The sequence below is a fragment of the Zonotrichia leucophrys genome, chromosome 10 (assembly GCF_028769735.1).
Source record: "Zonotrichia leucophrys gambelii isolate GWCS_2022_RI chromosome 10, RI_Zleu_2.0, whole genome shotgun sequence".
Lineage (NCBI taxonomy): Eukaryota > Metazoa > Chordata > Aves > Passeriformes > Passerellidae > Zonotrichia > Zonotrichia leucophrys.
This window is the reverse complement of record NC_088180.1, coordinates 3,606,390-3,633,419: the sequence shown is the minus strand read 5'-3', so window position 1 is coordinate 3,633,419 and position 27,030 is coordinate 3,606,390. Positions and strand designations below refer to the sequence as shown.

The 27,030-nt window shown below is 50.9% G+C and overlaps 2 protein-coding genes across 8 annotated transcripts; both read right to left on the bottom strand.

Annotated features, from left to right (window-relative positions):
- Nucleotides 1-917: 917 nt before the first annotated feature.
- Nucleotides 918-14,768, bottom strand: PPCDC (phosphopantothenoylcysteine decarboxylase). Of its 7 annotated transcripts, none has more exons than XR_010441610.1 (7): nt 14,519-14,736; nt 12,718-12,882; nt 8,835-8,930; nt 6,470-6,598; nt 4,510-4,678; nt 3,014-3,116; nt 918-1,534 (listed from the first exon to the last, which is right to left on the bottom strand). XR_010441610.1 is itself a non-coding variant. In XM_064722436.1 (6 exons), the coding sequence occupies exons 2-6, from the start codon at nt 12,868-12,870 to the stop codon at nt 1,449-1,451; spliced, it is 633 nt and encodes a 210-aa protein (XP_064578506.1). In that variant the 5' UTR covers nt 12,871-12,882; nt 14,519-14,768; the 3' UTR covers nt 918-1,448. The 7 variants fall into 7 exon arrangements, 5 of the variants coding, with proteins under 5 accessions (XP_064578506.1, XP_064578510.1, XP_064578507.1 ...); XR_010441609.1 differs by having other exon boundaries at nt 1,404-1,534; nt 3,014-3,111; XM_064722436.1 differs by lacking the exon at nt 3,014-3,116 and having other exon boundaries at nt 14,519-14,768.
- Nucleotides 14,769-15,945: 1,177 nt separating this feature from the next.
- Nucleotides 15,946-23,196, bottom strand: SCAMP5 (secretory carrier membrane protein 5). The gene is made up of 7 exons (XM_064722048.1): nt 23,073-23,196; nt 21,476-21,553; nt 21,120-21,248; nt 19,274-19,430; nt 18,513-18,614; nt 18,235-18,352; nt 15,946-18,125 (listed from the first exon to the last, which is right to left on the bottom strand). The coding sequence occupies exons 2-7, from the start codon at nt 21,480-21,482 to the stop codon at nt 17,931-17,933; spliced, it is 708 nt and encodes a 235-aa protein (XP_064578118.1). The 5' UTR covers nt 21,483-21,553; nt 23,073-23,196; the 3' UTR covers nt 15,946-17,930.
- Nucleotides 23,197-27,030: the final 3,834 nt, after the last annotated feature.

The following is a 27,030-nucleotide window of genomic DNA, read 5'->3' as shown; positions in this document are numbered from 1 at the left end:
AGTTGTAGGAGCCAAAACACACATTGTCCTGGGAGCAGAAGAAACACCATTCACATCAGAAGTCATGGAAGCCAGAAACATCTCTGCTACTGTCAGTGGCCTTAAGGGAGCTCACTTAAGGCTTAAGCCTTCTCTGAGAGGCTGAGAACATGAGCAAACAATGCAGGTCACTCCATAAATCCTGGAAAAATGCAGAAATCACAGCCACAACTCCACTCCAGCCCTCTGTGTGAGCCACAAGCTCTGCTCACACCAAGATCCTCAGAAATTGTGACTACGTGGATTTCTGTCAGTGCAAGAGCCAAAACAGGGAAGGTTCAGAGGTTTTATTTGTGTGGGATGGGTAAGCTAAGCAAACCTAATCTAGTGACCTCTTCCCTCATGCACAGTAGGCTGGAGGTTTCCCTCACTGGCAGGATGCACATGCTGTACCCAAGGCCTCAGATTTGTTTGGGTTTAGCCAAAAATGAACTCTGTAGGTCAGCAGTGCTCTGCTGGAGCAGTGTGTTCCACAGTCTCCTCAGGAGCAAAATCATGTTCCCAAGGAAAGGCTGCACTGGGGGAGCCCTGCCTGGTCTGGCCCACAAGGGCACAGGATTTCCCAATTTATTCATGCTAGGCAATAAATTTTCAAGCTGAAAAGGTCATCAAAGGTGAAGTTTCACTTCTTTCCCATGGGAAACATGCAGCCTTGGCTTTCCATGAGGGCCTGGCCTGCTTGTTTCCTGACTGGGGCACCCAGATGGGCAGGAGGCACTTTGCACTGAGGTTGATACCTGCATCCCTCTCCAGACAACAGCTACAAAAGGGCAAAAGGACTGCAGAGCTCCTTTCAGGCAATTTTTTCTCTGATAAAAACCCTAAGCAGACACAACTTAGCAAAGATATTGGCCAAAGCAGTTACAAGAGGCAACTCATCAGGGGAAGGATTAAAAACTCTTTTTTATTAAGTTCCCAGAGGGAAAATCTGTTTGGACAGTGACTCCTGCTGGGAGGAACATGCAGCCAGCACAGCTATGGACCAAGCTTTGGAGAGCAGGAATGGTCCAGGAGACACTTGCTAGAAGGGACTGCAATGACCCTGCACCAGAATTTGCAGGGCCTTTTCCTCTTTAGAACCACAGGAGCTCAAACACCTTCTGCAGCCTGCCCAGAACAGAGCAGGTGTGAAGCACTGGGGGCTGAGCAGCCTCAGGAGCAGTTACTCCCAAAACACCACAGGGTTTTCCACACTAAAGCAGCACATTCTTGGCTCTGGTTTTTGAAAGTCTGTGGTGAGTACCACAGTTCAGTTTGGCACCAGCTGGAAGAGAACCGTTGGCTCCTTCTGTTGGAGAGCAGCTCAAGGTATGCACGCCATGGTACCAGGGCAGCTGAGCCCAGCTTCCTGCTGGCTTTATCTCCAAACCATCAGGAAGGCACAAAACCACCATTTACATGCCAAAACATCAGCTCTGCCTTGGCACATCCCGTTCTTCAAGGATCTTTTTAACTCTTTCCACGATGGTCCACACTTCTGCCATGGCACCTCGGCCTGCAGGGCAAGAGCAAAAGCACACGGTGAAATCCAGGGTGGGGGCAACCTAAAGAAAATGTGCCAAGCAAAATTGCCTATCTCACCTCCTTTCTCCAGGGTATATTTCAATGCAAAATTATGTGGTTTCAGAATCTTTCTGAAATAGTCTTTGCCTACACAAAAGACTTGACAAATCCATACCATTCCCATGGCTCTGCCTGGGAGAAAGGACCTCCATTAGAGAACGCTGTTGTGGATTCTCACCAGACTTCTCCTGGGACTTGGAGAAGGCTGAGTGCTGGACAGAACAAAATGGAAAGGCTTTTCCTTTGGGCCTGGTGATCAGCCAGATGAACATCTAATCTATGTTGTGCTGCTGCTTTCCTTTGAAGCAATTTTAAACTCAGGTTCAGAATTTTAAAGCCTGAGATGATTAAATCACCTTGTCTAACCTTGTGTGCTCAGCTCAGCACTGGGAACTGAGGCCATTCACTCTTCTAATTTGCCTGGAGCCGAGGAAAGATGCTTCTCCCACAGGTATTTGTCTCTTGCAAGACTGAAAAGGAGTCTCTCTCTTGGTATTTTATCCTGCTGGCTAATTGATATCATAAATTACTGCTCAGCAGAAATTAGTTCTGGGAAATGTTGTTTTCATCTTTTTCAGACCTGTAAATCCCAGGATGTCTGGAGCACCCTGTGGACAAGCTGCAGGCAGATTTGGACCCTTCTGCTCTCCTAAGCTCAGGAGAAGGGCTGCACCTGACAAGAGAAACTCCCTCTGCATGGCTGGGCAGAGCTACACCCTTCCAGAGCACTTCCAAGGCCTGCCTTCTTCCTCCCTCCACCATCCACTACTCCAACACCTCTGGCAATTCAGTGCTGGATTTTGAGGTTTAGCAAAGCAAACTCTTACAGCACAGCTCAGGCCTACAGGTGGAAATTTGCCAGTGTGCCAGGCTCTAGAAATGCAGCCAAGCACAATGAAGACAATGGCAGTGTGGAAACTATCCAGTTAAAAAACTCAGTTTGGTATTCTAATTCTTTTAGCTGGACTTTCTGTCTAAACCCACACTTTACTAAAGGAGAAAAATTCATCAGATAAAACTCAGGGGCAGTAAGGATCTGCTGCATTTCAGGTGAGACCCAACCACACAGGGTGAGGAAGAGAAACCTCCTAGAGCAAAACAAACCACAACATCAACAGACAAAACTGAGTCTCTCCTGCACCACATGTGTGATCTTTGCTACATGCTGCTTGTGTGGAAACCAGGGAAACCCCTGCGTGGATGGAAGCCACAAAACCAAAGTGAGTGTGGAAGAGGCTGTGGGGTGAAAGGCCTGAGAAATGGGGAAGGGGTGAAAAAAATTCAGTCGTGGAGACAAGTTTAGTCTTCAGAGAGATGGAATCCATTAGTGCCCTGCCATAATTTCACTACAGGCTGCCAGGAGAAGTGCTGGTGTTTGCCATCAGGGAGATCTTGTTGGGAATTGACTCACGAGCACAAGTGGAGTCCAGTCAGATGAGGCTGCTCCTGCCATGCCTGCATCCCTCTCCTCCAAGCTCCTTCAGGAGTTTGCTCTCACAGCTGAGACAGCTGAGCTGGACATGAAGAAATTTGATGTCATCGTGTCTAAAATCCCAGTGGAAGGCTAATCATCTAGGATATTTCAACTGATGTCTCAGTTACTTGACTACACTTACCTAACTGTAAATATTTTTTAATTTTCAGTTCCAAAAGTACAAATGCATGGAGGCATTGCACCTACCTAAGGATTCCAAAACCAAGCCAGGCCTGGAATTTAACCACGAGGGACATTTTAACAGCCTGTCTTTGTCACAGACTCTTTATTGGACTGACAGGGTGGTTAAAATCCTGCTGGAGCCAGGGCTGTTACACAGAAGTAGGTGTAGGCTGTGGCTGGAACTAAGGCATGTTTTACAGAGATTTGCCCACTGAAATTTTAATAAAAAGCAAATCCATTCATCCAAGTGGTTTGTATCAAAACCCTTTCCAAAAGTCAAAATACCTCCAAGCAAGCTACTAAAACTCAAATGAGAGCATTATTTCTTAGCACTGCAAGCTAAATGTATTCAGTCTGCACTTCCTCCACACCCCTCTTTCACTTCACAGAACTCTGGAGTCAAAACCCCAAATCACAGATTGTTTGGGAGGCTGAAAAGTAACCCAGGCAACAACAACAACAAATGTTAAATGTGTGTCCAGCTACACCCCCAGCCACATCTGCAAAGGGCTTTTCTCACTGTCTGCACTCAGAGACAAGACTTAATCCCAGTGATGGAGCTGAGGTGTCACAGACATATTTTATGAAAAATCCTTTTGCTAGGATCTTTTTTCTCCTGAGAAGCTGAGAGGCCTGAAATGTAAACAATGATTATCTGCTGCTGTCGAATGCAACAGGTGCATCTGTGATTGGTCTCATAGAGTTGTTTTTAATTAATGGCCAATCACAGTCTGGCTGCCTCAGATTTTATTATCATTCCTTTCTATTCCTTGCTAGCCTTCTGATGAAATCCTTTCTTCTATTCTTTTAGTATAGTTTTAATATATAATTTTCTTTTAGTATAATATATATAATAAAATAATAAATCAGCCTTCTGAAACATGGAGTCAAGATTCCCATCTCTTCCCTCATCCTGGGACCCCTGCAAACACAGCCACACTGAGGCACAATGAAAACAGCCCCCAGTCCCAGCAGAGGGCAAAATCAGGACACCCAAATCCCAGGCTGGTAAATCACAGAACCTTCCTTCTCTTTGATGTCCTTTCCTCCTGAATGAGCATCTCTTCAGTATCAGGCTCAGCTGGAAGCTCTTAAGGCTATTTAAAAATTAATGATGAGGGATAACACGGGGCAAAGCTTCAGCTTGTTTGTACAAACCATGGCAGTTCAACATCTCTGTGGCCACATAGCAAAAGGCAGCACATCCCTCCAGGACAGGGAAAGGGGCAGGAGCCAGGAAAAGGACTGACCTTCATCTCCACACACCAGTTTCTTCACCACACAGGGGATCTCCGTGTAGCCAAAGGCCTTGAGCTGCTCCACGTGGCGAGCAGTGATGGGGTGCTCCCACATGGCCGTGTTCATGGCTGGGCAGAAGAGCAGGGGCTTGCTCAGGTCCCACGCGCGGATCACACACGTCTGCAGGAGAAGCCATGGCAGGGCTGGGATCCCCTCACTCCTTCCCATCCCTCTGCTGCACCTTTCCAGCCTGGCTGTTTTGTCAGCACAGCTGGGCTAACCCATGGGCTGGGATCTCCTCACTCCTTCCCATCCCTCTGCTGCACCTTTCCAGCCTGGCTGTTTTGTCAGCACAGCTGGGCTAACCCATGGGCTGGGATGAATTTGTAGCACATTCCAGCCAAGCTCATCTCTGACAGGCAGGAAAGATGAGGGAGGCCAGGCAGAGGATAAATCCCACCCTGCTCCAGGCAGCAGCCCAGGCTGGAGCAAAGCAAGCTGGAAGAGGATGTGTACAGACTGTGAGATACAGAGGAGCTGAGAGGTGGCCACAGATCTTACTGACTACAAAGACACCCCCAGGGCAACACTTCAGATAACAAAGCTGAACACTGAAAGTTGGCAATGAGTCTTTCTGACATGAAATGCCAGCTGGATCCATAACTCCCTGTAAGGGAAGCAGTGCTGCTTCCAGGATACAACAGAGGAGAGCACGAGCACATATGGGCTGCTGCAGGAGATGCTGGCAGGTTGCAAGGCATCTGGCAGCTCCTGTGTGCTACAGGCAATCAAATCTGACTCCTCAGCACTTCCAGATATCCCAGGATCACCTCATCCCCTTGGAAAGATAATGCTGGTTGTTCTTAGTGCAATGTCCATTGGATTCCCCAGGCCTTGCAGCATTTCAAACAAAGGAGCTTCCAAGGGAGCAGCTCTGATCACAGAGTCCTTACAGGAATCCTTTTTTGTACCCTGTGACTTGAACCCTTCCCAGCACAAGGAAATCTGATGGAATCTGTTCTGAACTGCCAACCAGCACCTCCAGCACTCACTTCCCTTTCCTGGAGCTGCCTCTTCCCTCCACAAGGCTCTCAAAGATTGGCAGGAGCCTGTGAAGCCACATATCCCTGACATCCACCCTGAGCTCTTCCCTCAGCACACCCACAAGGGACCCAGAAGGACAAGACATTGCTTGTCCCTCCCACAGCTCCTTCTGGCTTCTCTCAGATCCCCAGTGATCTGCTCTGGGTGGATTTTGTTCATTTATATGCACTTCTTACCCAAAAGGCTGTAGGTCACGCAGATCTGCAGCTTCCTGAGATCTTTCGTGTGGTTAATGCCTGGCCACAAACTATTCAGCCCCACTGAAGGTCCCCAGCACCCAACAGAGAAGCACACTCCCTTTAAATACACTTTCTGATTAGGCTGAAGAGCTCAAGAGCCCTTTAAATACCAAAAAACAAGCCTGAACAAGCAAAATCCTCTGTAGCTGAGGCTGGGAGGTAAGTGGGCATGAGCATGTTTGAAAGTCTGTGCTATGTTAGGTGAGGGAGGTGGTGAAGTAGCAGGAAGTAAACAGTTTTATCTGATCTCACAGGTGTCTTTCCAGATTGCATTGAAAAAAATGTAGAGGAACTCAAAAGGGAGTGAGTGTGTGTTTGTGTGTACGAGTGACAGAGAGAGAGGATGGAGGCACAAAGAAATACCACTCTCTAGAAAAAGCAGGGAACACAAAGCAGGGCTGGGAAATGAGATGAGAGACTGAGAGAGCTGAGGAATGGGAATAGATTTCAGGGAAGGAAGGAGAAGGAGCAGGGAACCATGCTGGGGAAGAGAGACAAGCAGATGAAAGGGGAGCAGAACGTGCAAATCTCACTGGTGGTGATGCTGCAGAAGCACCAAGGCTCCAAGGAGGCGAGGTCAGGCAGTGCTGAGGGGTGGCAGCAGTGCAGGCAGAGCCTGGGTACTCACCAGCAGGTTGTCACAGATGCCATTGGCGACCTTTGCCAGCGTGTTGGCATCCAGAGGTGCCACCACCATGAGGTCAGCCCAGCGCCGGAGCTCGATGTGCAGGACGGGGTCTGAGCGGCCCTTCCACAGCTGTGGGGGACACCAAACCCTCACACTCCTCATCATCCCACCCAGGAACCACAATTCCTATGGAATTCCTATGGAATTCCTGTGGGATTATGCTTATGGAATTTAAGGGATGGCAGTGGATTGGTGGATGGGGGATCCTTTCCCCACAAGACAATTCCCACATGTGACAACCACAGGTTTCACCTCACAGCAAAGAGCTGTGCCCATCCATGCATTCCTTAGCTTTGTAATTATTCCTAAGAGCTCCATCCCTCAGCCAGCTGAGCCAGGCAGGCCCAAACCAGGGGTACATTTCCTGAAGAACCCATGTAATTTATAAGTTTCACATAGAAGTGAAGCTGCCCACTGGTTTCTCACAAGGTACAGACCCCTAAATGAACATGTCACTTTTAATTAGGATGCACAACCCTACTCACACTCAAAGCAGCAAAGGGAACTCTCCTAAGTCCTGCAGGGACAGTGTCCTGTTGCCCTTCTCCACGATGGATGAGGTTTATCCAGTTTGGCACTTCTCTCTTGGCTCTCTGAATCACAGAATGGTTTGGGCTGGGAGGGACCTTAAAGCTCACTTTGTCCCATGGGCAGGGACACCTTCCACTTGACCAGGTTGCTCCAAGGCCCATCCCACCCCTGAACACTTCCAGGGATGGGGCAGCCACAGCTTCTCCTTGACACAATCTTTAATGAATATTTCTACTATCTCTAAAGCCCTGAGTTGCTCAAGAGAACCCTGGTCTTAAGAGCTCATTTAACTGGCAAATAGCCCTGAGAAGCAGCAAACAGCATCAGGTGCTTATTCCCCAGAGGAGACCCAACCACAGGCCAGCATGGGCTGTGTCAGGGCCACAAACTGCTCCTCCTCTGAGTCACGGGAAGCCACAACAAAAAGGCAGCACCTGAAAAGCTGGGGCTTCCTGAACACCTTTCCACCTCCTCCACTCACTTCTATCCTTTCTGGTCCTGTTATTGTCAGAGTGAAGGCTCTCACAAGAGATGCTGAGCAGGCTGTCACACTGAGCCCAGAGAAGGCCATCAAGCTGGTCAGAGGGATGGAGCAGCTCTCCCACGAGGGAAGGCTGACAGAGCTGGTAGTGTTCAGCCTGGAGAAGAGAAGGAAGGCTTTGGGATGACCTCATTGTGTCCTGCCAGTGCCTGAAGGAGCCAGCAAGATAGAGGGAGGTTATTTACAAGGGCCTAGAGCAACAGGACAAGGGGAAATGGCTTCCAGCTGCCAGAGGGCAGGGTTAGATGGGATATTGGAAGAAATTGCTCCCTGTGAGGGTGCTGAGGACCTGGCACAGGTTGCCCAGAGAATCTGTGGCTGCACCATCCCTGGAAATGTTCCAGGCCAAGTTGGATGGGGCTTGGAGCAACCTGGTATAGTGGAAGGTGTCCCTGCCCATGGCAGAGAGTGGAACTGGATGAGTTTGAAGTCCCTTCCAAGCCAAACCATTCTGTGATTATTTCCCACCACAAGGGCTCTGTGCCTGCTCTCCAGTGTGCCAGCAAACCTCAAACCCTGACCTGCAGCCCTTCCACCACCCCACTTCCTCAGAAACAACTGCCTGAGGCTGTAGCACCTTGGGATCCAGTAGGTATCCACCAATCCCTGAGAGCAGCCAGAAAGTTTCCTGGCTGTTGTCACTGGTGTGTTTCTATCCACTTAAAAGTGATGCCCACGTGTGAGCAGCAATAGGGGTAAGGAGAGAGCACCTTGTGCTCAGATCAGCACTGCAAAGCAGGGATGAAATGTATGGAAAAACAAATCTTGATGCTTGTACAACAAACCTCTTCATACTCAAGGAGTCTCAAAGTGTGTCAGTAAAACTGCAGTCAGGAGAAAAAGCCATTTCACAGGGAGCAGAGATGTTCACAGCCCTGACAGCTGAGCTAAGGAGAACGGAGCTGCTGCCTGCGTGACAAGTATGACTCATGACAAGCACCAAACTTGCTCACCATGGCTCTGCAGTGGCTGCCTTGACATTTCCTGACACTCACAGCAGCTGAGCCCAGGGTGGAGAGAGTCCACCCTGCCCTCCCTGCCTGCTGCAGGACAAGATCCTGCACTGCATCAGGGCAGCCTCTCTCTTCCTCCTCCTTTACAGCACGTTCTCCAAAAGCCACATTCCAAACTAGACCAAGGAGTGAATCTTGGCTCAGGTTTAAAAAAAGAACTAAGTGTGGTTTCTTGCAAGAAAACTTAAGAGGAATGCTTCTATTTGCAAGGACAACTCACCTGCCACTCCTCTTCATCACCATAGAGGGCCACAGGAATCTCCTGGGCATTGTAGAAATGTTTTGCTCTCTCAGTAGTGACCACCTTCACCTCGAGCTAAGCACAAAGGAAAAGACCACTGGTTACACTTGAGAATTTTGAAGGTTTTGTGGCTTCTCAAAGAACTTCCCCTATTCACAGCTGAAATGCCAGGCCACCACAGGCATCTGAAGGAGCCAGAAACTCATTTCATGTCTACCTAAAAAAGACAAATCCTCACCTGCCAAGCGCAAGGGAAAACTTCTGTGCAGCTGTGTCCATAGCACAGGGTTTCTGTGCAGACTGAGTGAACACATGAGGGTTCTCTCTGAAATCTCAGATAAACCTGCAAAGCCACTGGAACCTTCATTTATTGAGGAAAGCCTATCCCATCCTTCAGGTGTTTATCTGGCACACACTTACAAAAGGTGCTAAGGTGAACCTCTCGTTTCCTCCTGCAGAAATCTTCCCAAGTGGAAAATTTTCTGTTTTCTGTGTCCTGCAGCTCTGATAATGTTGCCAACAGCTCCTGCCACAGGCAGTGAACCAGAGGTGACCTCCACATGTCAGGGTCAGCCAGCGCCAGCTCTGCATGCCCTGACAGCCCATGTGGGACATGGAGCTGAATTTCCAGCTGCAATTCCTCCCAAGGATGTTCCTTAAACCCATCAACATCAAAACACATGGATGGGAGCACTCTGAAGAGTGGTAATGAGGAAGATGAACTTCAGGCTGCTGATTACAGTGAAAAATACCACTTTTCCATGGTATTGGCTACTACCTGCTCCTTCCAGCAGCTCCCAGAAGCCACTGCATGGTTCTGTTGATCTGACAGTGAAATGGGGAGAAATCAGCCCCACCAGCAGCTCCTTCCTTTTAGAAAACAGTGCCTTGAGGAGGCACTTGGTGTGTGCACTCCTTGCTACAATCAACTGCTGGAAACCTCCAAGCTCCAAGAAGTTCTCTGCAACAGCAGCAGTGATGTGACAGCACATGAATCCAGCTCCCAGCACCATTTATTCCACTGGGAACCAGGCAGTGCTGGCTTCTTACATCCTATGAGATTAGAATAACAGCTGGGAGCAGTGGAAAACCCCAGCCTCAGCATATTGTGGCCACTGGTAATTTCCCCCAATTTCTGAAGGATAACACAGCTGCACAACACATTTTTGGTACTGTACATTTGCTTTTCTGCCTCTTCTAAATGTCTGTTTTTCTTGAAACACCTCTGACTGGGAATGCCAGGTGTTCATAGTGTTTTTGAGCATGAAGATCACACTCCCAGGCATTAGCTAAGTGTATTATTTCCATGCTAACCTCACCTCACAGGAAGCTGCTCGAGCCAAGCAGCGACACCCACAAAGGTGCTATCGCTGTGCCGCAGGCTCCGGGCGAGGTGTTAACCTCAGTCTGCAAAAAATTTGTTTAATTATTTCTTTATCTGGGGGGTTTGAAGGCCACTGTGCAGTCTGAAGGAGATGGCTGCTCTCTGAAATGCTGCCATTGAAAAAAATATTTATTTCTTCCAAGCATAAGCTCAGCACTAGGGAAGAGTTCTGGCTGTCGAGCGCTGCATTCAACCATTCCAGGGCAGAACATTCCAGAGGGATGTTGAAGGAGCCTGAAGGCTGAAATCCCACCAGCCCCCAAGAAAGTTGTTCTGTGAGTTAAATATTCCCCCTAATGAAGGTTTTCTGCTGGGGTGGGCTCCTGGTTCCCTCAAGTCCCTCCAGGTAGACTGGGAAGAGCCCAGTGTTCTCAGGATTACCTCAGCCTGCATAGTTTATTCTATTTACCTGGCACACCCTCTGTTTGTCTGTGGATATCTTCAGCAGCAAAGGCAGTTTGGCCACACTCAAACTCCCTCACTGGAGACAGTTTAGATTAGTTCAAGGGCTTTGGCTTAATCCAAATCTCCAAAACAAACTTTACCACAAAGCCCATGTTCAGGCAACACTGCTGGTCTCTGATAGAGGATTCTCCTGGCACAGCCCTTCCAGGGGAAGGAGGTGCACGTGGCTATTTTATTTTTAATGGATTTCTCAGGTCTGACAGCAAAATCTTCCCAGACAGCCTGAGCACACGAGCTCCTCTGTTAAATGGCACTCACAGGCTGAGGCAGCACGATGAAGTGACAGGGTGGGATTTAAGCCTGAAGTCCAGGTGACATCCTGGAGCTTCAAGAGCAAAAAACATTTTGCCCACCAAAAAGTCTGTCCTTGCCTTTCTTTAAGCTAAGATCACAGATTGGTTTGGATTAGAAAGGAAATTAAAGGTGTTCCAGTGCCACCCCCTGCCATGGCAGGGACACCTTCCACTATCCCAGGGAGCTCCAAGCCCCGTCCAGCCTGGCCTGGGACACTGCCAGGACAAGTCAAGGACAATTCAAGCAAGAGGCAGTGAGCTGTCACATCCCCTGGCACCCTTGAGGAGGTGTTAAAGTTTAATGAGCAGCAAAATCACTCTGCCAAGTCCTTCACCACAGAGCATTTCAGGCAAAACATCCATTTAAACTAACCACTCTGGTTGCAAGCCTGTGACCACATCTCCTCTGCTATCAAAGCCATATTCTGCTCCTGCCCTGCCTGCTTTGTAAAGTTCTGCTCCAGCAGTAAAGAAATTGATGCAACAGCCTGCTGCAGGATCAATAAATGCCATGGCAAAGTTGCACTGACTCAGCAGGCCCTGAAATCACAGCAGAAATAAGTAAATAACTTTGATTAATAAGCTTTTAAAAACTCCTGGATGTCTCACTTTTGCTTTTTCTGCCCTAAAACCAGCAACCACAAAGTCTGCACTGGATGTCACAGACCTCTGGGGCTGCACAGGGAGTTTGAGTGCAGCTGTCTGCAGCTTTTAATTATGAAACAAACACTCAGAGAGAAACAAAGGGTTTGAGCCAGGTTCCTACCACGGGTCATTTGCACAGAAGGATGTCCCAAGCTCCAGGAGCAATGAAAAATGGACAATAGCCAAGCTAATCCAAGAGGGAGAGGATTAGAAGATCTCTGGCTCTGGGCTGGTCACCCTTAATGTCATTTTTCTTTGTCTTTATTTCAGGCTGGGACCTTTGACCTCACTAATCACATCAGGCCAAGTCATAAATTAACTGAGGCCTCCCTTTGCCTCACCTCCAGCTCCCTTCCCAGCTTGGGTGACAACACCAAGCAGATCAACCAGCACCTCCTCTGCCTCTACTGACTGTTCCCGCAAGGTACAGCCTCCCAAAGGAAATTCATGCAGCAATCTCATCAATAAATCTGCACATTTCACTGCACCCCTCTTGCCCCTGCCACTCTTTTCTTTCATTGCTCCAAAATATTTATTTCTTTTCTAAAAACCTAAAAGTTTTCCATGTTTAGCTTTATCCTACAGCAAAATTAGCACATTTCCCTCCCTGATCAGGCACCAGTGGCCCCTGCTGGGCACCTCTGTTATTCCAGACAACAAACAGCAAAAAAAATACTACACAAACACATATAGCAGCTTGTGTTCTCCATTTCTGCTTTTACAAGGTCTGTTTTCCCTTTCTGGATCACATTTGGAAAAGCCATATCCCACCCATGGGAAACTGCAATACCCTGGAGATTTCAGATTTCAGAAGCATCACCTCTGTCTGCAACCATGTTTGATAACTTGACTGACAAGGACAAACTCCAGAAAAAAAACAAAACACCCAAAGCAAAGATTGTTTCAAGGATGAAATGGTAAGAAAGAAAAAAAAAATTAAAAACAGGTGGAATTCTCTTCAGAGACATTTTTGAACTAAGAGACCCCCAAGGATGAACTTGTTATTTCAGCAGAAGGCAGAGTGAGCACTCCCCAAAACCAGGGTAACTCCAACTCCACCAAGAGCTTCACTCACCGCAGGGATTTTCAGCAATTCTGCCACCAGCAGGGGCAGCTTGAGGGCAGCCACGCTTCCAGTCACTCCCAGCAGCACGTGGAACTTTTCCTGTGCCACAGATGAGCTGTTTCCTGCAGGAATGCCTGGCTCTGGCAGGGAGATGGGCTCCATGCTCCAATCCAGCTGTGCAGGCACAGGGAAACAGAGACACTGAGCTAACACAGCTCCAACCCCAACACATTCCCAAAAAGGGGGCTCTCACCTGGACTCTGCAGGACCCACAAAGATGGGATGGCTCTGGGTCACCCCCCAAATGTCACCCATCCCATAGGGATTACAGAACTTTAAGGGCAGCTCAATGTTTAATTACATTTTCCTCTCAGATACTGGAAACAGACTCCTAAACCTTGAGCAGATAGGCCACAAAAGCAACCTGGTAAAATTCATACCCTCCAAAATTAACACCCCCACATGTTGAACGTGGTCCAGAATTTAGAGCAGATAAATAAATCAATTTGGGATAAAATTTTACACCAAGTTCTCTAAAGGCAAACAAACCCCTGCTGAGACGCTTTCCCTCTGCACTCTCTGGTGATTAATAAATGCACAGAGATGTCTTAATAATTAAAAATGTGGGGCCTCACTGCATGCAAAACCATCTTGTTTCCCACTGTGTCCCTAAATATTAACAGCAGCACTAGAAATAATTCCCTAGCAGCTCTAATTCAGCTCTGCTGCTTCCTCCTGGCCTCCCCATGCTGCTGCCACTGATAAAAACCAGAAATTAATGTTTTGGTAGGGAAACTGACACAAGTATCTCAAATATAATCAATTAATGATTAAGCAGCAAAGAGCAAATTCAGCTCTTGAGAAATCACTACAACCAGTAAAGCCTGTTCCATTTTAGTGATGTCCTTGTTGTTCAAACTGTTTGGAATCACTTTGGGTGGAAAGAAGAAGATGGACACAGGCTGTCCTGGTTTTTGGGAGAATTTGGAGGTTAGAGAGAGGAATTTCACAGCCTGGTTTGGGTTGGAAGGGAAATTAAGTGACCAAACCCTACCCCTGCCATGGGCAGGGACACTTTCCACTAAAAACCCAATTCCAGCTTTGCTGATTAGCAAGGGTAATTAAGAAGTGGCAGGACATTGGCTGAGAGATTTTAATGCTACCACCACGTTTCACATATTTATCTATATCTAATTAAAATCAGATTATTATTATTTATAAATAATTTAAATTATTATTTAAAGCATCCCTAGGATGTTCTCAAAGTGTCCACAATTAATTCCACCAAAGCACCCACAAATTAAGAGGTGAGGAAATGTAGCAGGACATTGGCTGAGAGATTTTAATGCTATCACCATGCTTCACGTATTTATCTATATCTAATTAAAATCAGATTATGATGATGATTATTTATAAATAATTAAAATTATTATCTATTTAAAGCACCCTTAGGATGTTTCCAATTAATTCCACTGAAGCATCTACAAATTAAAGCCTGGGTATTAAAAAGTAAATTTTTAAGCAGGAAATTTTCAAAATGCTTATAAATTATAATGATAAAAAGGATAAAAATGATAAAATTATAGAACAATTATTAAAATGGTAAAATAATGATAAATACGGTAAAACAACGGTAAAAAGTGAAAATTTTAAATGGTACAAATGTAAAAATAGCGGCAAAAATAGCAAAATAGTGGTAAAAATATAAAATAACGGCAAAATATTGTAGTAAAAGCTGTATGTATAATAATATATGTAACATAACGATAAAAAAAGTGCTGGGGCGCGCTTTCCTCTTACCCAAACACACCTGTGGGGAAGCAGCCACCAGAAAACAAGCAATTTACAGGCCCTTAAGGGTTCATTAAATCGACTTTTAATGCGGTAGCGGTGCTGAAAAAGGCTCCAAAAGGCCGCAGAGCAGCACCGAGAAGCCGCGGGGACCCTCAGAAGGTGACAAACAGCGCCCCGACACCGCTCCGGGCAGGGCCAGGAGGGCCGGGAGGGCAGCGGGAGGACCGGAACTGCGGGGAACCGGGGCACACACAGCGCTGATTGGTGCGCGCTGCTCCCGCCCTCGGCGCTGATTGGTGCGCGCTACTCCGCCCTCAGCGCTGATTGGTGCGCGCTGCTCCTGCCCTCAGCGCTGATTAGTACGCGCTGCTCCCGCCCTCGATACTGATTGGTGCGGGCAGCGCGCGCGGTCAGCCGGAGGAAGGGGTGTCATGGCGGCCCCTCACGGCCCCGTCCCGATTTATGGCGGCTGAGCTGCCACCCGGGAGGGTTCTGTGCCACTCTGTGCCCCAGTGGTGCCTACGCGGCGGATCTCGCCGAGGGCAAGCGGGTGGCTTCAGGCTGCTCCGGAAGCAGTCTTAACTGGGATTGTGGCTCGGTTTTGGAATGTAACAAAAGCCAAAGAAACTCGGTGTAGAAGGCGTGTGGGGAACGGGGTCGAGAAGAGGGCCTGAGGACCCCTCAAGTGAAAGGGGTGATATCTGAGCTTGGAAAGTGCTAGAGATCAGGAGTGAAACCTTTCCTATGGGATTCAGGGCAGCCTCACAGAGCTGGCAGGGGAAAGTGCATTAAAGGACCGAGTGTTCATTGTCTGAGGCACAGACAGGATGAGGGGAATGGCTTCCCATGCCAGAGGGCAGGGTGAGGTGGGGTACTGGGAAGCAATTGTGCCCTGGCACAGCGTCCCCTGTGGCTGCCCATGGATCCCTGGAGTGTCCAGGGCCAGGCTGGACAGGGCTTGGAGCAGCCTGGGACAGTGGAAGGTGTCGCTGCTGGAGGAGCTGTAAGGTCCCTTCCCACCCAAACCACCCCATGATTATGTGGGCACGACAGACTTGGGGCAGCCCGTGGTGCAGATCCAGCTCAAAAGCAGCAGATATTTGGACATCCGTCTGATATTGGCTACAAACAAGCAGCAAGGCCAGCAAGAGGCAGAGAGAGCTGTGCTCTGCAGGATGTGGAAGGTGACAGGGATGCCTCAGGAGAAGCCCAGGTGTGTTCTATGAGAAGCCTCTTGCCCAGCAGCAGGAACAGCCCATCTCTCCCACCCTGTGGGCTTCAGGAGCACCACACTTTGATCACACCCACATCAGCCCCATCTGGAGCAGGGACAGCTTACAAATAACCGAGGTGAGAACGAGGGGTCAAGTTTCCCACCAGGCTGGAGCCACGGGGGCCACATTTCAGCGCTCACACACTCAGGAGACACATCGGAGAGGAGGGTTAGGTGCTGAAGCAATGTCTGTTAGTTACAGCTCGTTACAGTTATTATTGATGCATCTTATTGTCAATGCAAGAGGTGAAGTCACTTAATCCATCATTTCTCAGACACGGATGACAGAGCACGTGGTTTGGCAGAGTAAGTTTTAGGCGAGCTAGAAATGGATTGCACAATATTTAAACCTGATTAAGTACATAATAGGCTTAGCAAAGGATTACTTTTCTCCTGACATTTTATACATAAATATACACACACACACACACACACAGAGACAGGCATTTTATCAGTAGCTGCATTTTAGTCTGGTCAAGAGACGACTGCCTATTGCAGAATGACTGGAGTGACACCCTTAAAAAGGAAACTAGTCTTGGTGTGCTTTGCTGGAGAAGAGAAGGTCCTTTTTGGGGTGATTCTCAGGGGTAGGGGTCACATCCAAGCATCACTGGAGGGGACAGATACAGGGCTGGGGACTCGCACAGTCCTGGCTGGTGGCACACTGAGCTCCTTCCCTGGGCCAGGCAGGAGATACTGGAGCCAAAGGGCTGGATTGGATTCTGTTTGGGCTGCTTTTCGAGGACTTGGAGAAAAATTTGGCTTATTTAAAGTGCATTTAGAGTTGAAAAGCATCTCAGAGAAGTAGCTTTCCCTACTCCTGCCCTGCAGCATCCATCCCATTTATGCTCCCACTCATTATCTTTTCAAGGGTGTGCCAGTCACCTTCCCCAAGAAGTGTTGGTCTGAGCTCAGCTGCCTCCTGCTAGGGTGCAGGATCATTATTTAATGTCAAACATCCCCAAATTGGGCAGGCATTTGGGCCTGACAGGGATTTCTGCACCAGGAAAACACAGGGCCACATCTCACCATGCTTTTCAGGAGTGCAAGTGAGCAGGAGTCCTTCCCTCCAGCCTGGAGGTTTCCTTAAGAGATTAAATTAGCACAAACCTCCAAAGCTAACGGGGACAAACCTTGGCCTGGCTATTTCCATGAGCAGGGAGACTGCTTGGATGTGCTGGGATTCGGGGTGGCAAGATTTGACCCGCAGCCTTGCCCAAGTGTCAGTCCTCTGAGGAACGCTCTGTCGCTTTTACAGCTGCTTTTCAGAACAGAAGCCTTTAAAAAGAACAGACTCAGGATGCAGAATCTGGAATGGGATGGTTGTATCCCACAGGGAAAACCTGTCCTTGCTCCCCAACACACACACACGTGCACACACACACACTGGTCCTCCACGTTGAAGTGTAAACTACTCACAACACCACACACTGAGAGAAGTTGTAGATCCTGAGCCAGGGTGTAGATTAGGAATCTCTTGGCTTCCAGCATATCAACAGCAGGATTGAGGGTTTCTTATATTTTTTTCCCTTTTTTTTTTTTCTGGTTTTTTTTTTAATCCTAAATCAGCCAGCCACCTGCTAGTTAAAAAGCAAAAGAAAAAAGGAGAATTCCCAGGATTGCTTGCCCTTGCTGAGACAGTGGCAAGTGGCTGGACACTACCAACTGAAAGAGAAAACTCACACACGTCAAAAACCCGAGGTTTGGGGCTTATTCCAAGAGGGGAAGATGGGTGCTGGTTGCTCTTTTTCCCTTTTTGGGGGCATGGGGGGGCTTTTGGCTGATGAGGTTCTAACATACACCTATCACCACAGTAATTAAAAAACCACCACCGTACACTATTCCACAGGGAAAAAGAAGACGTGAACGGACACTGACTACCACGCACAACAAGAGCCCTGCAGGTCAACTCACGGCCTCTTCAGAACGAAAAAGAAAGGAGAAAAGAAGAGCTCAAGACAAGAAAAACAGGGAAAAAAAAAAAAAAAAGGAAAGAAAAAAATTCCCAAAGGATCTCGTTACAAAGACGGGAAAAGAACCACCATTATGGTACACTCTGACTTGCTGAGACAGCTGCAGAAACTCAGGCTCAGGCTTCCTCCTCCCTTTTTTTCCCCCCCAGCTCTTCCTCCCGAGGACAGAGTCCTGCTGCTGCTCACATCTCGTTGGAGTAGGTGTAGTTGGGGGTGGCCGAGTACTGCGTCTCGTGCTGCATCATGGCGCCCTGCGCCGCCCCCATGGCCGCGTTCTGCGCCGCCTGCTGCACGTGGGGGTTCTTCCAGGCCCCCGTGGTCCACTCCTCCTGCGCTTTGCTGAAGCTCCCGCCGCTGCCCCGGTAAAACTTGTGCACCTGCAGGGAAAATCCAGAAAAATCCCAGCGCCTGCGGCCGGCACGGAGCTCCCAAGATGGCAGGAGGGCCACCCAAAGCCACGTGGAACCCCTGCTCTTCCTGCCATACCATGGTGAGAGCGATGAAGGAGAAGACTGCCATGGCTGTGAAGAGCACGGTGGGGATCAGCATCACCACAGCCGAGCCCACGTTGGTCCCAAAGAAGGAAATCGCTGCAATCCAGCCACTGCAAGGAGATGGAAACAATTGGTTCATTCACCAGCTCTCCCAGACTGCCAGCAGCCCTCCCAGCGCCTCAAACCATCTTCACCAAGGAGAGAACCAGTAAGGAAGCTAAAACACCACAGTGACCACCCTTGTACCCAACAGAGCAGCATTTTCCTTACCAGACCCCCCATCCAGGGATCCCCACTGCCTGGATAATGCTGATCACCAGCTGGGCCATGAAGGTGAAGAAGAAGGCCATGAAGCTGAAGGAGCTGTCTGTCCTGCAAGAGAAGGTTCAGTCACTCCTGCACCTCCATCCCACTGCACTCCGAGGGAAGGGAGATGCTCCAACGTATCAGGCCCCACCGTGGTTTAGCAGGAGGGTGATGGAAAGAAAAATTAAAGGCAAAGGAGAAACTTGCAAGAGGCTGGAGGTGGTCAAGGGGCACCTGGGAAAGCCACAGGGCACCAGACCCCTCCCTATGGCTCAGTCAGCTGGGCTTGAGGACATCTGTGTTGGGACACGGCTTGAGAACATCTGTGTTGGGACACGACTCTCAGCTCACACCACCCCACATGGGGAATAAATTCACCCCTAGTTCTCCAGATCTGGGGACTGACCTCAGCACCATGGGTAATCTGTACAAACACCTCGAGGATTTGTGGAAAAATATAAGAGATGTCTCAGGGATGAGAGGGAAAATGGCACCCCAGGTGCATCCTCACTACTGTTGCCCACCACTGCACAGAGGCAAAGGAAAGTGTCCTTACATCACCTGGAAGTCCCAAACACTCTGGTTTGGAAGGTTAGAAAGTAAAGCTAAAGGGCTGCACAGAAAAGAATTCCCCCAATTAGTCAGGCAACGCCCCAAGCTAAACACTGACCGTTTATGAAGGAAAACAATGCAGAAAGAAGCCAGGCTCAGGTGCAACCACTTACTTGAAAGCTTTGTAAATAGGTCTAAACCAGCAGACATAGGAGCAGGGCGTAAAGAGAATGAGCCAGAGAATTGCCAGTCCAAAATTTACAGCTCCGCCGCCTCCAATGAGCCACGCGAGGCAGCCCACGAGATTCACCGCCAGGGTGATGCTGTTCACTGCAAACACACACACACACACAGAGCAGAGTAGCACGGATGCAAGGGTGGCACTGAGACACCAAGGACCCCGACCCCAGGGATGTGGCCTCAGAGTCCTGCCCTAGCTGGATTTCCCTTAAATTAAGCTAGGAGCACATTCCCAGGCTGGCTGGGCCGAAGGGGGTCAGGCCTCAGCTGAGTGTAACAGGAGGAAAATCAATGTATCACTCAGAGTTAATTCCCTGAGCAGTTCCTGGGCTCTGAAGATTGGCAGGAGTTGCATCCTCCTGCTCCTATTGAGCCAGGACACATTTCCACTAACAGAAGGAGGAATTGTGGTGAAGTTTTTTGCTTGCTCCAGATACATCTTTGCTGAAGGAGCTCGTGCAGGAGCTCCCTGAGCACCATTGAGAGCCAAAATCCTGAACTCCTGACCCTGCCTCTCCAGGTCAGGGGGTGACACATTTCCCTCGCCCACCCCTGCTTGGGATCAGGCCACACAAGGGCTCTGACTATGAGTCCCAGCTCAGCAGACACAGGACAAAGCAGAGAGGGCTCAGCTGCATTCTGACGCCTCCGAGTTGGGAGAATGATTCATTATTTCGACGAGAACGAGAGCCCTCCCACCACCGCCTGCCTGAGAGCTGCAGCTGGCAAGGCAAGGAGCTCAGCTGCCCTAAAGGACATGAGGGACCTTCCAGCCACGCTGTGCTGGGTGTCTGAGGGACTGCTGGGGAGAAAATGACCCAGAGAGGAGCTCCAGAGGCAAAACCCAAGGGACAGTGACTGGCTCTAAGAGCTGGTGCTTGTGCTGAGGAGCAAGGACCAATCTCTGCTACATTAAGAGGAAGAACATCCTGTTTGGGATGGGGAGGGAACTGAACACCCACAAGAGAGCTTCCCCAGGGAAGCACAGCTTTTTTTCCTCCCATGCCTTAAACAAGCAAACCCTCCTGACATGATGAAGCCACCCCAGGGTCACCCTCCTGATGGGACACAGCCCCATGGCTGCCAGCCTGGTGCCGTGGCAAAAGCAGGAACACACCCACAACCTCAGTGGTGTTAGCTCAGCTCTTCCTAACCTGCCCCTAAAGCACAGGGCACTCCCTGGGCAACGGTGCTTCCAAAGTTCAGGGGAAATGCCTGATAAGGGAACAGAGTTCTAGGAAGAAATGAAATGCTGGTGCCAATTTGCCCTGAGCTGTGCACGTTTCCACCTGTGCTGGGGTGTGACCTGTCCCTCTGGCTCTGTTCCCTGCCCATGTTTGGAGAAGAAGAGAGATCCAGGACAGCTGGAAGAGCTGGAAGCTGGTGACAGCTCTGTTAGCACAGCACGGCACACAGAGGCATGCAAGAGGAACAGGCAAGCTCCGGGAAGCCTCCAGCTCCACGGTTTGGGGAGCAGGCACACCAGCCCTCCAGTCTGAGCTGTCTCCTCCTTACAGCAGGACATCAACAGCACCACCAGTGACCCTGGGACACTGAGCCAGCTGCACAGCTCCATCCTGGAAGCTGGAAGGGCTGGGAATTAATGGGATGCTGCAGCCCACCTGTCATTCCTGACTTTTAACAGGAGACACCAAGGCCTGGAGGGGGAGAAGGGCTTCCCCTGACCTTGCCCTGCCCTTTCAGCTGGCAGCTCCCAGAGGAGCAGCCTTTGGAGAGGCAAACAGATCCCACTGGAGCCATTCCCACGGGGCCACTCACGCATCCAGAGGTAGTAAAGCCGCTTGGCCATGGTCCGGTGCTGCGGCGGGATCTCCGCATCGAAGTCCTGGTAGAAACATGGCTTCAGGGGGATGAACTTGGGCAGGGGAGGGAAGTTGTTCACCTTTTCTGCAAGGAAAAGTTTCACTGGTGTCAGGCTGAACAAAAAAACAAGAGGCTTCCTAAATAACCCCAAGAACAGTGAGATTTTACACAGGAGTTAAGATTTTACACCAACCCACCCTAAAAGATCAAATTGAGCCCTCACTTGGCCACACAGATCCTGCAGCCATGGACACCCACCACCCCACTGGTGACCAACAAGGTGACATTATGATCTCCAGAGCCCCCCGTACCTGCCATGCTGGCACACACTCAGCCTCTCTGCTCCTCAGGGAAAAATACTTGGGAAAAACGTGGGAGCTTTAGCAAAGCTGGAGAATGAGAGAAAAAAAAAGGTTGATTGAAGTGGTCAGGGACGTCTGCAAAAGCCTTCACCTTCCCCCCCATTCCCAAACAACTCAAGGACAGCAGTTGGCTTCACTTGTGTGACACTCTGGACTATCACACATGCAGGCTGGCACCTGGCTGGCAGTGTGATAAATCCTGGCTCCTCTGGCTCAGGCTTATGTGCCAGTTACGGCAGAAGATTACGAGAGGATCCAGTGATGTGGGGCCTCCCACGCCCAACTGACCTACATCCAGGAGAGGGCCAGGTAGGGCAGCAGGGAAACGAGGTGGCTCTGGGCAGTTTGAAACCTTAAAGTTCATTACCTGACCCCAAAATAATTATTTTTAAAAATGTATTGTTGTTGTTTTTTGCTGAATTCCAGCACAGGGTGCTACCTGGCTGCCTCGTAGCTGCAATCTCTGCAAGCCTAAGCCAAAAACAAGGCCAAAAAGGGAGCAGAAAATCAGAGCAGAGAAACCAGCTGGAAAAAAAAATAAATCAGTGGCGATTGTCACTAATGAGTCACTTGAGTGCCTGGCTTAACAATTACTCATGTCATTTGGCACCTCATTCCAAAGCATGCAGGTGGGAAAGGGGGGGTGCTCAACATCCCAGGACCATCCCAGACCATTCCACGCTTAGCTCTGTGCCAGATGTGAAAATTACGGCGAATTAAAGCAAAAAATTAAAACGAGAGGTTTTAAAGAGAAGGGTGAAGATGGCGTATCCCCACCTGCCTGCAGGTTTTGCCCTTTCCCAGCTATCCGGGCAGCGACCAACACATTTCCCAGGACACGGGGTCCTGGCTGTTTGTACTTGAGGCTCCCGGGGGGATTTGGGGGGCTCTCTCTGGGGTGTATTCGCACCCCCAGGGCTCGGCGTGCCCGACATCCGCCGGCAGCCCCCGGATGGATGCTTCCATCCATCCATCCATCCATCCCGCCGGTGCTATAAATACGAGCTCCTCGGGCGCGGTGACGTCCGCCCGCCCGGCCGCCCCTACCCACGTGTGCCGGGAGCGGGGACACACGGCCCGGCACCCCCCGGCCCCGCCACAGCGATACATCGGGTGGGGTTTTATGGAAAATGAAGAATATGGTGGAGCGGATGGAAAAAGGACGGGGGATCGCACAGGTGATGGCACCGAGGAGAAACCGCTCTGGTGCGCGGGGCGCGTTTGGGGAGGGCAGGCAGGGCTCGCCGTCGCTGCCCCTGCGTTTCCACGCGTGAAGGGCTGCGTGCCCCACCGCATCCCCACCTCAAAGCCGGCGCAGCCTCCCAGCAGCGGCCTGCATCGGGGAGAAGGGCGGCCCAAGCCCCGCTCGGTCCCCGGTGCGCCCACGCGTGTGCAGGGTCACCGCGGCTGTCCCCACGCCGCGCATCCCCCCCCGCAAGCGGATGCAGAGCGGGAGGTCGGTGCAAAAGGCGGTCAGTCCTCTCGGGGGGAGCATCCAGCGCCCTCCCACCGAGGCGTTTCCCCTCTGCACACTCCCGGGACTCACCACGTGGCGTGACCCGTCCCGTCCCCTCCGGTCCCCGGCGGGTGGCGGCGGCCGCCCGCCCGCCCGGTGCTGCTCCTGCCGCAGCGACCGCGCTCTCGCGAGACTGCGGCGCCGCCGCCACCCGGCCTATGGGCAGCGCCGGGATCTCGCGAGAGCGCCCGCCGCTGTCCAGGGTCCTGATGCCGCCGGATGGAGGGGCGGGGCCATGGGGAAAGGGCGGGGCCGAGGGAAGGGGCGGGGCCTTTATGGGGGCTCTATAGGGCTGGGGGTTCCATAGGGCTGGGAGTGCTCTATGGGGTTTGGGGGGCTTTATAGGGCTGGGGGTTCCATAGGGCTGTGGGCTCCATGGGGCTGTGGGCTCCTTGGGGCTGGGAGTGCTCTGTGGGGTTTGGGGGCTTTATAGGGCTGGGAGTGCTCTATGGGGTTTGGGGAGTTCCATGGGGCTGGGAGTGCTCTATAGGGCTGGGGGTTCCATGGGGCTGGGAGTGCTCTATGGGGTTTGGGGGGCTCCATGGGGCTAGGACTGCTCTACGGGGCTTGGGGAGTTCCATGGGGCTGGGAGTGCTCTATAGGGCTGGGGGTTCCATGGGGCTGGGAGTGCTCTATGGGGTTTGGGGAGCTCCATGGGGCTGGGAGCGCTCTATGGGTCTTGGGGGGCCCTATAGGGCTGGGGCCTCCATGGGGCTGGGAGTGCTCTATGAGCCTTGGGCGGCTCTATAGGGCCCAGGGTTCCATGGGGCTGGGAGTGCTCTATGGGGCTAGGGGCTCCGTGGGGCTGGGAGTGTTCCATGGGGCTTGGGAAGCTTTACAGGAATGGGATCTCTATAGGGCTGGGAGTGTTCTATGGGGCCTGGGGGGCTCTATAGGGCTGGGAATGGTCTACGGGGTTTGGGGGGCTTTACAGGAATGGGGGCTCTATAGAGTTGGCAGAGGTCTATGGGGCTTGGAGGCTGTATAGGGATGTGGGCTCTGTGGGGCAGGGGTGCAGAGACCCCTAACCAGGGTATGGCAAGCACTGTGTGGGTAGAAGGCCACCCTCAGAAGGGCAGGGTCTCTTGGGGACAGTCCCTGGCAGGGCACACAGGCTCCCTCTGTCCAGGAGGCAATGGGAAACCAGCAGCTCCCCCCCAGCAGGGCCAGTTTGGGGGTTCTCCATGTCCATATCCTGATGTGCTTCATTCTGGGAGCAGTAATTGCTTGCATGAAGGGCAGAGGACATGCTAATTGCTTTTGCCAGTGATGCCAAGGTTAGGATGTGGAGGGCAGGGGAAGGGACTGGACTGATTTACAGACAGAACAGGGATATAAATCCCAAATCAGCCTGAGAGCTCCACAGGCTGTGTCCCTTGTTCTCAGTGCACACCACTTGGCCCTCCTGCCTTAGAGCTTGTGAGAATATCAGTGAAATGTTGTGAAAATGACTTTATTGGACAGCTAAATTGTCCTCCCTTCCCGGGGTCCAGCCTCGAGGGTCACAGAGGGGCAGCAGGGACAAGATCCCACCAGGGGAAGATGAGAACAGCTGGGCAAGGAAGCAGCAAAATCTCTTTCCACCAATGAGCCCTGGTGGCCAAACCCCTTCAGCAGGGGAACAGCGTTGCTGTGGGGATGCAAGGAAGGAAACCTGGCAGAATCAGGGAAAATGCCTTCTTCACAGATGGTAACATAGAGGGAAGCAGGAAAACCAGTGTGCCACAGATGACCCCATAGCAGGGGGCCCAGCTGTCCACTCTGAGCCCTCTCTGGGTCTTGGAGCCTGAGCTGATCCCCTCAGAGAGCAGGGACCCCTGCCCACCCAGCTCCATGCCCTGCCCAGCAGCAGGGAAGGAAGGGAGGGGCAGTGATGGGATCATGGATTCCAACTCCTGTCAAGCACTGGGGATGCTCAGTGTCTTGGAGAGCTGCTCTGGCTCTGCCTGTGGGCACTGAGCACACTGGAGATTTGGGGCTGGATTCTTGTCCTTTATTGCTTTCTCACACCTGCATCTCTGCTGCCTCAGCACCTTCCCATGCCACTGAGGCTTTGGGAAAGGTCACCTACAGAGCTGATCCTTGCCTTCCACACCACCACATTCCTGTCTACCTGCAGATTTTCCAGTCAGGGATATTCAGGAATCAAATGGATGTGTGCTCCCCTCCTTCCCAGGGAATGAATGCCTGGAGAACCAAAGGATAACAGGGGGAAAAGCCTCCCTGCCCATCCCACACTCCCTAAGCATGGCAGGCAGGGGACAAAGGGCAGGGCCAAAGAAAAGGCTGGATCAAGCAGCAAATTTCCCAGCAAGAAAAAAGGTTCAAAACCAAGGAAATCAATCCACAGGTCCAGTTTAGGGTCAGTCTGTCAGTTGGAGTCCAGAGCAGCTGCAGCTGACCCAGAGACCAGTCCTGACACTAGGACTGAGACCTCTGGGTTGAGCTTAAAAAGAGCTCCTGGGCCATGGGTGGGGGAGAATTGGGGTGCCAGGTGGGGTTGGTGAGGAACATGCAGGTTTATTAATGCCCTCAGGGTCCTTAAAACATCCCTCTGCTTATCATGCTGGAGCTCTGCAAAGGGATTTGTCTTATGAAAGGGATTTTTCCCTTTTCTTTTACTGTCAGGCTATTCAAAATAAGGATTATCTTGAGCTCTGTAATTTTCTGCTTACGGTAGGGATAAGACCTCAGCAGAGCAGAGAGCTGGTGCCACCTCAGGATGCTCCAAGGGTTCCTCTGGCATCTTGGCACAGCCCCTGCACCCTGGGCTGCATCCTCAGGGGGCAGCTCCTGGGAAGCAGCAGCTCCAGGACCCTGATTGGGATGGGGACAGGCCATCCCTGCAGCTGTGCCATCCTGGAGGTCCCTCTGCACCCCTTTTGCCAGGGTGACAATCCATGCTGGCAGCAGCCTGCTGCTGAGTGCAACGTGATGAGAGGCTGAGACCTGAGCCGCGCCGATGTGACGCAGAGATGGGCGATGGCACCCAGACTTTCCTTGTATCGGATGCTCCCACTTTCCGTCCTCTTCCCAAGCACGGCCACCTTGCATGAAAGAAAATATGGAGAGGGCAGGTGGAGGACAGGGGCTCAGGTTACTGCTCCTCTCCAGCTGCCCTGATCTCTGTTAGGAATACGTTTCTGGGGTTTTTTCCCCATTTTCCCAGGTTTGTCTGGGCTCTGTGCTGTGTCCAGCGGCCCTCTCCATTCTTGCCACCACCAGCTCTCCTCTTGGCTCTTCCAAGCTCACACCTCCTGTGGGGTTGGGAGCAGGCAAGAGGGTCCCACAGGGATTTGGTAGTTCTCTGGCATGAGGTTGGGATGGCACTGGAATGCTCAGAAACTGTAATGGAAAAGGGGAAGCAGAAACCACTCCCTGGGGGTGGGTCCTACTGTAACCACAGTGGCTGCTCAAGAAGGACAGACAGACAATACTCAGTGTGTAATTCCTTTGCTCTTATTTTTTCATCACTCCTGCCTTTCCCATTTGCTTCTTCTCCATTTTAAAAAGGACTCCTCATTCTCTTTCCCAGCTTTTGTTTCCCTGACCCCCCATGGCTGGAGCTGTCTGTGCCTTTGTCCCCCATCCCTGCTTTTCCTCTCCCACCCCACTGAGCTCATTTCAGCTATTCCTTGGCTTGGAGTAACCCATCCACTCTGTTGTCCTCCAACAAATAAGCTGACAGGCTAATGAATAGCTTCAGATGGTAATTAGCAACGGAGTTGCTAATAATGAATTTCATTTACATTTTAAGTGCTGCAGAGGGAAAATAAGCCCCTGTCATTAATGCCCTCCCTGCTCCCAGCACAGCCTTGGCCTTGGGGGGAATGCACCCTCTGGAAGCCTTTCTGTGATTGCAGCTCTCCTGCCTCCATTTCGGAGGCTGTGATAGGCAGAGTTCATTAAGCAGCAATTAGTGATGGAGGGGGGGAGAAGCTGCTGCTGCTTCCATCATTTGATGGTGGGGAAGCGCCACAGTGCCATG